The sequence below is a fragment of the Caloenas nicobarica genome, chromosome 11 (genome assembly GCF_036013445.1).
Source record: "Caloenas nicobarica isolate bCalNic1 chromosome 11, bCalNic1.hap1, whole genome shotgun sequence".
In the NCBI taxonomy this organism is placed as follows: domain Eukaryota; kingdom Metazoa; phylum Chordata; class Aves; order Columbiformes; family Columbidae; genus Caloenas; species Caloenas nicobarica.
The window spans coordinates 1,021,361-1,033,412 of record NC_088255.1 but is presented as its reverse complement, the minus strand read 5'-3'; the positions used below and the strand labels follow the sequence as shown (position 1 = coordinate 1,033,412).

The 12,052-nt window shown below is 46.2% G+C and overlaps 1 protein-coding gene across 2 annotated transcripts; it reads right to left on the bottom strand.

Annotated features, from left to right (window-relative positions):
* Positions 1-846: 846 nt before the first annotated feature.
* CNBP (CCHC-type zinc finger nucleic acid binding protein) lies at positions 847-10,104 on the bottom strand. 2 transcript variants are annotated; one of them, XM_065642757.1, is made up of 5 exons: positions 9,965-10,104; positions 3,615-3,734; positions 3,237-3,329; positions 2,850-3,048; positions 847-1,921 (listed from the first exon to the last, which is right to left on the bottom strand). In XM_065642757.1, the coding sequence occupies exons 2-5, from the start codon at positions 3,715-3,717 to the stop codon at positions 1,804-1,806; spliced, it is 513 nt and encodes a 170-aa protein (XP_065498829.1). In that variant the 5' UTR covers positions 3,718-3,734; positions 9,965-10,104; the 3' UTR covers positions 847-1,803. The 2 variants fall into 2 exon arrangements, with proteins under 2 accessions (XP_065498829.1, XP_065498828.1); XM_065642756.1 differs by having other exon boundaries at positions 2,850-3,052; positions 3,238-3,329.
* Between the last annotated feature and the right edge of the window lie 1,948 nt (positions 10,105-12,052).

The window sequence follows — 12,052 nt, the reverse complement described above, 5'->3', positions numbered from 1 at the left end:
AAGAAACTTCTTCATGGTGAGGGTGCCAGAGCCTGGCCCAGGCTGCCCAGGGAGGCTGTGGAGTCTCCTTCTCTGCAGACATTCCAACCCGCCTGGACACCTTCCTGTGTAACCTCATCTGGGTGTTCCTGCTCCGGCGGGGGGATTGCACTGGATGAGCTTTCGAGGTCCCTGCCGATCCCTGACATTCTGGGATTCTGTGAATTCAGGAGGTTCTCCTCTCAGAGCTCCAGCCAGGATCATGCACAGAGCAGAACTCTGAAGCAGCCAAGATCAAGATACATGCAAATGCAAATAAAATTATGTCTATTTTAAAACCTAGACATATTCAAGGTTAGTGTTAGAGTTAGGTTATGATTGGACTCGATGATCTTGAGGGTCTCTTCCAACTGAAATGATTCTATGATTCTAAGGCTGATGGTAAGAATTACAAGCCCAGCACCATACTGACATGCTGGGATTCCGTGAAGCCTCCCCCCTGTGGCTCAAAGCCACAGACCTTGAGGGACATCACATCTCATTTCACAGCTTTGCTTCCAACGCAGCTCAAGATGTAACTGCTTAACCGTAACCCAGATCCAGGAGACAACAGCACCAGTTTAGTTTTTCTCTCCTACAGCTGCCAATCAGTCTGGTTTTCTCTCTGAATTCACGCACAACCACCATCACAGGCCAGTTTTTCAACTGCTTCTGTGCCTTCTGCAGCCATTTGTACAGAAACGCTTCCGCAGCGCCCGAGCACACAGGGACACACCGCTCCGGTTGGACTGGCTGCTCCAGGGTTTCACATTTCGGTGCTGCCACATGGAAACACACAACAGTACGAAAGAAAAGTCCAAACTAAACTTTTTTTACACCTCCACATACCCCTTTTTAATGTGTTATTTTGCACTGTGTACATGAGAACCAAAAATAAACAAAAGGAACTTTAGCCAGACTCCCCTTCCTCCTCCAGCTTTATTGATAGTTTAAAATTACATTTTCTATGTTCTAGGACTTCAATTGCTTTTACCATCTTACTTTAAAAACTGATTACAAGCAAATGAAACTCAGTTGTCTAAGTGATATAGTATACAAAAATAACATCTTGATTTCTGTGAAAATGCATTTATTTGCAACTCCTGAATAGCTCCAAATTGTATATGCTATGAGCACTGATGTCTGGGTTTCAGATTTACTTTGAAATAGTTATTCAAAAGCTTCCCATTACGTTCTGTATCTCCAACGTGAACATTCATTGACTGAATTACTGTTACTTTTAAGGTTATTCCTGATTTCTCTCTCTCTCTCATGGCCATTAACAGGCATGTGCATCGTGTTTGTTTACTCCCACTCAGCTATATGCTCTAGGTAGGGCCTGATACAGATATTACTTGGTGTTAACAGCTACTGAGGTCAGACAATCCAAGGCCATTGTGATAAAATTAAAGTTATGAGGAAGTTTCGACACTTCCAGAAATTTCTTTCCTCCTGCATAGGATCACTTCCCTGTAACCCAGAGAGGGTTTTTGCTGGTCTGACTCAACTCTTCCCACTCATCAATCCCTATTCACCAGTGGCACGGAAAGGGGGTTCTTTAACAAAGCATTATACATAACACCTCTACCAAACTAAACATAAACATTTTTTTTGTAGTTAAATGCAGAAAGTTGATTTTTCCACCCCTTTCCTCCTTTTACACGGCAAGTAAAGCTCACTGGCCTGGGAGTAGCCTCTATCTGCCAACCTTTGGCCAGTGAAGAGGATTCAGAGAAAAATAATACAACCATCAATCGAAAAAGGAGGGGCGACAAAGGAAAATAATTAGGCTGTAGCTTCAATTGTGCATTCCCGTGCAAGGTGCCCTGACTCGCCGCAGCGATAGCAGTTGACTTCACTGGTCTTGCTGCAGTTGATGGCTACATGGCCAGTTTCACCACACCTGCAAAAAGCAAAGGATTTTATCAAAACCAGCCACGACAGTTACACAGAAAAGCAATCCTGTTCTGTCAGGTACATTCTCTACTTGTATTTCGTGCAACACTAGTTCTGCATTCAAGACTTCTACTTCAGTGTTCCAGAATTCTTCAAAGACAAACTTGCCTTATGTCAGAGCCAGAAACTGCTCCCCGACTGATCAACTCACATTAATCACCATCTACGCCAAAAACCACTGTACAGAAGGGTGTTTGGTTTTTTCTTTTTTTTAAACCAACAAACAACTGTGTGTCAGGTTTTGCCTGCTCTGATGCTTCCAACTACAGTTTAACCTTGAGAATAATTAGTTTTAACTCAAATGCACAATGTTCTCTTGTCTTCCTCAGACAGGAGGGACTCTCGCAGAATCCTGCACTCAGGAACACACTATTTCTAGTACAGGCCTGCATTCAAAAACCAGACAACATTTTGAAGCCGGTGTTTCAAACTGATTCAACACCCACCTGTATGCGCAGTTCCTACAACCAAGACAGCTCCAGTGTATTTCTGCTGGTGGTGGCTGTGCCACTCAGCCGACTTGGACAGCTTGAAATTTTTAGTTCCAGCTTAAGACACAAGGTAACCAACTCAAGCGGAAGTTTGTGCTACAGGCAAGTACTTTGTGTTACCTTCTGCAAAAAGATGCAGCCCTTTTTCCCATGCAGCTTAAGTGATTTAACATCTGCACTGTTCCGGCCATCTAGAGAGGTGTGCCACTGAATCCATCTGCTTGACTTTGCTAGCAAGTCTTAGTTTTGAACAAGAATACGTAACTGGCTTAAAGAAACGAGCCACCCAGTCAAACCTTAAGCTTCATTTCCTCACAAAAATTAGATACAGAATGAATTTATCACTTGAAGTACATTTTGCAGCTGTCTTTTGTCAGTTCTTACCTATAGCATTTCACTTTGGTGCAGTCTTTTTGAATGTGTCCAAACTCTCCACAAGAATAGCACTTCTGCTCGTCTGCATGGTCGCAGTCCCGAGCCAGGTGGCCGGGTTTGCCACAGTTGTAGCAGCACTGCTCCCTCTCCCTCTTCGGCTCCTTGCAGTCCTTCGCAATGTGGCCACCTCTACCGCAGTTATAGCAGGCTTCCACAATAAGAAAAACATACCAAACAAGACTATAAAACCTTGGTAGCAGGAGACGTAGCATGTTTCTAACGAGGGACATATACAGCTTGTTTCCAGTGAATTATGACCAGTGTGCTATGTCCTCCTCTTCAACCACAGATCTCTGTCCATGGGATTGAAGAGGTAGAATATTTAGTGATACTTACCATCCTCCTGAAGATCACAGTCCTTGGCAAGATGGCCAGACTCACCACAGCGGTAACAGATGTCCGGGAGAGATGAAGACATGAACTGGAAGCCTGCTTGAAACAGGTAACAGGAGGAAAAAAAAAAAAGCTTTAAGGTTTAAGTTAAGAATATTCTTAAGAGTTAATCAAGGACACTGCCAGTTGAATCGCAAACTTAGCTTCATGCTCAGAGGCCCCTGGCGAAGTTCTTACGCAGAGGTAAGAACCACCAAAATTACTGATTTGTGTCCTAACTTTCTTCACTTCAGACTAACAAAGCCAGTTTTACACACTATTCAAACAGTCAGCTAGAGATCTTACTGTACAAACAAACTGAAAGCCACAGCCATCAATCACCTCTGCCGCGGCTTCTCATCCCACGACCACGGCCGATTCCAGTCGGGCACTCCCGAGCCCAGTGGCCAGTGCGTCCACACTTGAAGCATTCGTTGCTGCTCATGGCTGCAGATCACCTGTCTGAGGAAAAAAGACATTTTCAGAACACCTTCTCCCCCAGCCAAGGGCTACATTTCAATAACAGATTCAGAAGTTTCCCATCCTCCCAGCAGAGGCAACAAAAACCAAGCAGGACTTCTGGCTAACTCAGTACTTTCTTGTACGATATCTGATCCTGACTATTAAAACCACTGTAGAGCATAAAAGTTTGTCTCTGCTTTGTTAGGAGTAAGGCAGCTGAAGAGCCAGAGAGACAGTGTACTGCAGAACTTTCCCTCCCATTCATTTTTGTATCCAGTCTTCTCTTCAAAAACTTATTCCTTATTCCTCAGAGTTAAAATCAAAAGCCAACTACTTATCTCTATGAAGTCTTCCTGGTAGTTGTTAACGCTTCCTCCTAAACTGGCAGTTAATACATTTATTAACTAATCAAGCTTCACTCTAGATGCTAATTGTAAGAATACGTGGTATTACACCTAAAGCCTAAAAGACGACATTAGCTTAACATTTGAGGACTTGACTTTTTATGACCTAAATAGCAGTTAAACTCTGAGAAACAAGAATTACAACTTCAACATATTAACCTACAGCTCAGGAGGCATACTTCACTCCCACGTTTACACGAAAGAAAATGTTTAAGATATCTGGTTTCCCTAAAAGACACCAGACACTTGCCAGATCTCTAGAAGGCTAACTAGGAAAACATCCTTAGAATGCCAGGGAGCCATCAGACAGGCCTGTCGGACAAGATAAACTGTTTCTTTTGCCCATACTGGGGAATGGAGGTTTCACTGAGCAGGAAAGTCCATCTGGCCCAGGCCACGAGGCAGCAGTCGGGATGGGGCAGGTTAAACGGATCGTGGTCACGGTACCATAACCCCCCCAAGCTGTACAACGGTTATGCAAGACTTCCAGAGCCAGAAAGAACAAGGAAGTTAAGCATTTAAATTGAAATAGTTTTTAAAGCGTGCTCAGGAGAAGTTTAAAGTACACCAAGTTTAAAAATACACCTGTCAAGCTTTGTTTTGATGAAGTCTCCTCAAGTTCAAATACTTCACGTGCTCTTTCCCAATGCATTATTCTTAACCCAACAGAAACAGAACCATTATCTGGGTGGTTTGGTCAGTTCACCTGATCTCCCATGAAAATAATCCTCCTGTAACCCCTACCATTTGTTACAGAACACTTCCCTCCCCCTCAAAACATCGAGCATCCCAGATCACCAGGAACCTTCCTGAGTTGTATCTTGAAGAAAGCCACGACAGAAGCAGTAATAACAACACGACCTCAAGAGGGAACCAGAATTAGCATCCTGACATTTAGAGCTTAAATGGAGAGTGTACATCTAAACGTGAATTTTTATGTAGAGTTATTTTTAAAGTACTCCAACACTGAAGAAATTTACCGTGGCTTTTTAGCCACTCCTCCCTCAACAAAAGTTCCCCTTTCTCCAATCATCTTCAGCACATAAGTAAGCATCCATCCTTCCAGCCACAGTAGAAGCCTGAGAATTCAAAGTACAGGAGGCAGAAATTCCAGTATGCTACTGCTGTAACCCCGCATCCACCTTCCAGCTGGACCAGATGATGGTATTTGCTCTTAAAATGAAGTTCTGCAATGCAAGGATGCAAGATCTTAGACATTGACAAGAACAAAACAACCGCTGAGCACTTCAGAGATACACTTGGATTTTACACACAACCCAGTCTTCTCTGCTTCATCTCAGTGTCCAAGATTTCAAACTATTTTATCAGGACACCCAAGGGTGAAGAGCTGTCTGTGCTGGTGGCACTCGCTGTGCTGTTGTTTATGCCCGTTTCCATAGCAACCATGTTGACACTGCAGAACAAGGACACCACAAAGCTGAGCTGGGCTCAGGCACAACAGTTGATGCCGCTTTTAATTTCAAGAGCAACAAGATGGGGTCTCTGAATTACATACCGAGATACATTCTTAACTTGCAACTCCTAAAAACATCTTCACAGATATCAACAGCCACCAGACTTTCATTCAAACCATGAACTCAATACAGCAGAAAGCGACAGGATTGAACACTGCCAGCAGTTATCCATACGAAGAACTGAACGTAAATAGCTTATGGTAAAAGACAAATGTTTAATAGGTGAGCTAGACCTACTTTAGTACAGAAACTTTTTCCATTGTGTATCTAAGATTATTATCTAGGCTGTCATTCTGCCAGTCGAGGTCAGGATCCACATGATGGACAAAAGCTCACTACTCATTGCCCCAAAGGAATCTGAAAAGTTTTACGTCTGATTTAAAGTTGCTTCATTTTTAACTACTCCTTCAACAGGAAAACCTACGTTTTTTCCCTCTGGTATACAGCAAATTGGCAAAGCAAGATTAAGCAAACTGAGTAAGAAATCTAGAGTCAAGCAGTGTCTGCACTATTGGAGACGTTAATTTAAAAGACTTTATTTTCAGTGGCCCCTTTTCCCCTGAACTCAGAGGTATTTGAAGGTTACAGCTGCTGTAGAAGTATGATAACAAAGCACGCTGCTCCATCTTCAGATATATTAAGTACATGAAGAGTACTAAACAGTCTGCCTGGAATTTCTCTTCACCAGTATTTTAATGTTTAACTTCTGCATTCTTCCTGTAAAGGATCTGAAACGGAATACAAGTCCACCAGCTAGATGTGGATGCAGCTGCCACTACTTTTACTTGCCCCACATTCTAAGAAGCCTTACCCAGACTTTTCCTTGTCCCACTGTAAACCATTAAAAAACACAATATAACAATTTAGTTTTCAGATAAAGCCAACAGCCACCTTTAAGGAGCAATATCCAGAAAAGGCTAGTTCAGAAGACCAGTCCTTACATGGACAGCCTCCAAGCACTTTGGACACCGTGACATTTTTCAGCTACTTCCAAGAGGGAAAAAACCCCCACCAAACTGTACAGTAAAAAAACCACTCAAGTTCCAACTCTCCTCTATTAGTCAATGCTCCTCCATTTTGTCACCAAGGCAAGTTTCCAGCAGTTCCTTTTACCTACCACGTCCACCTTAAGTAAGTCTTCTGCAACAAGGCTACTTGTTTAAGCCTTCTTGGAAAGTTTTCACTCGGTTACATCTATCAGTGTTTTCTGCAGCTCAAGTGTGTTAGACAAAGCAGCTTGCCCTCCCCAGAACTAGATTTTTAACCTCACCAGGACCAAAAAAAAAAAAAACTAATAATGGAAAACAAATTAGAACTATGGCCTCATTCGCATTTTTTGAGCCAGGTCAAATTCTGCAAGATATACTAAGCCACTGCCTCAGAGCAGATTCCAAAACTCATCAAGAAATTCAAGTCTAGTTGCCCCAATCCTTACCGTTCTACAAAAGAGGGCAGCCATTTACCTGAACTCCTTCTACAGAGCTCTGTAACTGTAGCTTGAAGCAGAAATAAATCACCTTGCAGTTACTCAGCAAAACATTCTGAGCAGTAGTTTCAGCCTTTGTTCTGTGTGATTGCCCTACTGATCATGGGTCAAGAGCAGCTCAAAGATCCAAGGGAGAGGTGCCACCTTAGTAATTTCCTAGGTCAGATTTGAAGCTTTTGAGCACAACTTCAGCAAAGTGACAAAGTTTATTTGCGATTCTTCTAGTGATACTAGCAACTTGATACTTCCTAGTATCAACTTTAAAGTGGAAGATCATGTCTTTGGGTGGCTTTATGGCTAATACACATTCAAAACTTTTAAAACAGGAGAGGTGCTATTAAACTCCAGTCTTCCCTCACAAGATCCAGCAATATCCAAGTCTGGTTTAGCAGCCCATCTAGACCTGATGAATGGAAAAAACCACTACTAAACTGCACTGTAATGCTCTTTTTTATGACTTTTAGTCTCAATGTCCCCTGAAGAAGTTTGCTTTAGCAAAGGCAAAACTAACTTGCGTTCCCAAGAATAGAAAGGAAGCTGAACTTCACCTCTAAGATTACTCACAATAGCAGTTCCTTAGAGCTCAACAACTTCTTAACAGTACAAGCCCAATACAAGGGGGCAGTTATCTTCATGATACTTACCAGGTGTAGATCACAAGCAGCAAGTATCACTGCCATTTGATATTAATAGGACTTCACTCCTTCAAAGGACAGACTAGATAAAACCCACCGCTAAAGCTGGCGTACTTAAGAGCTCTTTGGCAAGCCAGCCATATCAAAGAGGCAAATGTTGAGAAATCAGCAGTTTCTTCCCAGGCTGTAGGTGACCAACCCACACCACCACGCCTGGACTTGACGAGCCAGCCCAAACATGGCGAAACACCCATGTAGTAGGAAGCACAGCTTTGCCTTCCTATAAGATAAAGGAATTGAAAGGCAGAAAGAACTGCTAACAGAAGTACCAGCATTTCATTTCAGAAGAAGTATTACTCAATCTCCTTAGAGAAATGCTACCCATGAAGGGTTTTTATTTCCTAATAAGCGTGTTTGAGAATTCCTGAACACATGACACATGACTGTCACCAAAGCTACTCAGTATTCAGCTGGCTGAATTTCCACACCTGCAACCTGAAAACAAGCTACAAACAGAGTTAGCAATGCTCCCATCTCCAGCATTTGGCATCACTAGAAAAGAAACAAAATTAAGTTTTCTGACCACCAGGTAACAATATTCCAACAATATCCCAAAGAAGTAGTTTGAAACTTCAAGAAAACCTGCAGAAGGGGCAAGCCAAGCCCTACGCTCTACATTCTACGCTCAATACATTCCACAGCCAAGCTGATCCACAAATGCTGAACTAAAACTCAAGAACTTGGATACCTAAAGAACAGCCAGAAGCCAGGTCAAAAAGACATCATGACTTCACTTAGACTAGTAATTCTTGGATAGCTTTGTTGACACAAACCAGAAGGAGAGCAAAAGTTCCTAAGAGTAACTCTTGCACTTTGTCTAACCATCCTAGTTAATATAGAAACTACACATTATCTACCAAGCATGTACATTCTTCTACCATCTTCCCCTTTTATTTTTGATTGCTATCTGTAGAAAGTTTTAAACTTCAAGAGAAGTAAACATCAGCAACGTGGAGTTTTTAACATAGAATTCAGTCTAGACATTGACTAAGTCTGTTTAAAAAAAAATGGGATGTTAAGCCTGTAACTCACAAGGTCCTTGCACTGCCCTAGCGAACTCATTTAACCTCTTCACTTTGAAGACAGATGCAGGATTCCTTCTCTAAGGAAGTCTGTGTTGAGGAAGAAAACAGACTACGCAACGCTAACACTGTGCGGCAATGGGACCGTCCTAAGTGCCGAAACGAAAATTAAACCCACTATTAAGTTAAATAATTCCTTTATGACAATTCTGGATACTAAATGAGTAACACTGGTTACTTGAGAACTATGTCTGACGGGAACTTCAATAAAAGGCTGCTCCACGAGTCTGATGCAGATGTCACGGGCTATTTTTCCTATCCATTTATAGGTCACACTTGGATTCGGAGCGGGCCGCCATCCACGCCTGTGGTCGGAGACGAACAGCCCGACCCCCCGCGCCCGGCCCGGCCTCACACGTGGGCGGCCACGTGGTGCCCCGGCCGGGCCCACGGCGAGGCCGGCGGAGATTAAAAAAATACAAAAGGGGGGGAAAAAAAAAAAAGCAACAGTTTTATTTCAGCCACCTTCCACCCAGTCCCCGCTCTCACAAGTTCTTCTCCTCCCCGAACCCGCTGCAGCCGCTCGCCCACAGGGAAGTTCCTCAGTCCCCCGCCGGGCCCAGCCCGCGCGGCGAGGCCGGGCCGGGCGCTTCCCCCTGCCCGGGCCGGCCGGGTGAAGCCTCGGCCCCCGCGCTGCAGGCCTGCAGCCTGCCGGACCCCGGTCAACAGGCCGACCGCCGCCACCGGCCCGCGGGCTCGGCGGAGACGGTTCCCGGGAGCGCCCGGCCCGAGCGAACGGGGTGAGGGATATCCCCCCCCGGCCTCCCTTCCCCCAGCGCAGCGCAGGCTCCCTCGGCGCCTCCCGGAACCCGCCAGAGCCTGACTCACCCGCCGCCACCGCCCGCCCTCGCAGGGCCTGCGGGCCCCACCCCCTCCAGCGCCCCCCATCCACCTCCCCCCGGGCTCTCCCCGACCCCCGGGCCGGGGCACCGCGCCCGAGGCCGGGCGGGCCGCTCGGCGCCACTTTCCCGCGCACTAGGCCGGAGTGCGCCAGCGCCATCACCCCCCCCCCCCCCGCGCTCTGCCTTCGCTGCCCACCCTCGGCCCCAGCAGCTTCCCCTCGCCGCCGGGGCCGGCCCGGCAGGTACCTGCGGACCGCCGACCCGCTGGGCGCACGGCCGGACGACAGAAGGCCCCGCTGCTCCGGCCCCGCCGCTGCTCCCGCGTCCCTTCTGGCTGCGCCACACGCGGTTTGCACACGGCCCCGCGCGCTCTCCCCCCGGACCACCTCGCCCCTCCCTACTACTCTGCGCACGGCTCACTTGAGTCCACCCCTCAGCCAATGGGAGCAAACCGCTTTTCCGGGGGGGGCCAATCGGAGTTGCAGATGGGGACACCCAACCATCGCAGTCGAAAGGTGGGAGGGGCCCGCCCCGCGGGCCTGTCCGCTGGCCGGGCTGCGTGCGGCGAGGGGGCCGGGCCGGGGCCGGCGGCGCAGCGACGCGCTCGCTCCGGCGAGGCGGGGCCCGGCCCGGCTGTTGGCGGGCGGGGGCCGGGAGGCCGGGCCGGGCGGGACCCGCGGCGGCGCCGCCGCCGCCATCTTGGCGGGAGGGCCCGGCGGGAGCGGCAGGAAATGGTGGGCATGGGCCCGGCGGCCGCGGCGGCTCGGAGCGGAGTCCCGGGCCTGCGGCAGTGCCGCCGGGGACACCGGGGAGCGCGGCTCCTCGTGTTCTCACACGTACCAGCCGAAAGACGCGAGAGAAAAATGCCCTTTTTTGAGTCGAATTAGCGAACAAAATCTGCGCCCTACACGAGTCTCATAAATAATATCGCTGCGTAGTTTAGTACTCAACTATGAGGCGTTTTACATAAACCTCTCTCCCTTTCGCCTACATGAGCTAGCAACTAAGGATTGCACCAAACCCACTTCTGTGAGTACAAACAGCCGCAACACGCACCATTGCCCCGGTCGGCTCGCCCTCGTTTTGTTCAAAAAGGCGACTTTCCCTTCGTTTCGGTACAGGAGCAATAAATCCCCGCCGGGCCCTGGGACTCAGGGTCAGTGCAAGGCTGGCGGTGGAGACACTGGGGACTGACCTTTCCTCAAGCTGTAAATCTAATATTCTAGCACTGTAGTTGGGTTTCTTTTATTAGAGTATGAGTAACAACATGTCTTCTCCTCCGTGCTGTTAAGCGCAGTTCACTTCAGATGGACTTAACTTGGTCTTAGCTGTATTTCGTGTGCTGTATTTGCGTGTCTGTGTTGTGTGTTTTACAATACGCCTGATCTTCTACAGACCTAAACCAGGCATCGCCATCGAGGTTTCATAACGGGATGAGCCTTTCGGGCCCAACTCTGCATGTTACGCTGTCATGTCTTAATAAAACTTTTGCCAACTCTTATTCTGTTGGTTTGTTGTGTTTTTCTTTTTTTCTTTTTTTTAAAGCAATGTAAAAACATCGATATTGCCAACAAGCTTTGAACTCATAACAATGTTTTCCCCATTAATTACATTTTTCATTTCTACTGTTATAGCTCAGCATCATTTTCATGGCCTTTGGTTGCCTTGGGTACATTACAATCCTGTTCATAAGTAGTCGTACTTTTAATTACTACTCTTTTCAGGTGATAAAGGGAAGAAAAATAATGTGTGTAGCTAAGGAACTGCTCAGAGCTTCTAAATCATGAGTGTGTCTACAAATACAACTAAATACAACTAAACAAGAGATCTGTATCACTAAGAAAGAATGCAGGGAGAAAATCATAAATCCTCCATTTTTTCATCATATCTTTACTGGTTTTTAAAGGACTAGGCCCTGGCTTCTGTACGAGTCTTTGTAACAGGACTCAGGAATTTGAGGCTGACGAAACAATTGTAATACAACTTTTCTAACTACTTCTTGTGTTTTGCTGGTTGTACTTCTGGTACTGCCCATGAGGCTGGGAACGCCAAGCTTCATCTTGGTGGCAATCAGGGTTAATTGTCATCAGAAGTTTTTGTGACTGGTGCAGCCAGTGAATTACCCTGGACAAATCAAAACTGTTCATTTGAGGATCTTCAGATCATATCCTGGACTCTCCCTTAGCTGAAATGGAAATAGGGTGGAACTGTGAGCGAAAATGCATTACTCAAGAAGTGTTACTGCTAATGACAAACCAATTAATCATCCTCTCTAAGCATACTGCCTCAAATACAGTTCACTGTTCCTATAATAGAAGATACATGTTTCATTAT

Excerpts from the sequence above, each read along its gene's own strand:
- CNBP (XM_065642756.1), bottom strand. The coding sequence starts at position 3,717 with ATGAGCAGCAACGAATGCTTCAAGTGTGGACGCACTGGCCACTGGGCT. Across the intron at positions 3,330-3,614 it reads GATGAGAAGCCGCGGCAGAG|GCTTCCAGTTCATGTCTTCA; the intron begins GTGATTGATGGC and ends TGTTTCAAGCAG. Across the intron at positions 3,053-3,237 it reads ACTGTGATCTTCAGGAGGAT|GAAGCCTGCTATAACTGCGG; the intron begins GGTAAGTATCAC and ends TTTCTTATTGTG.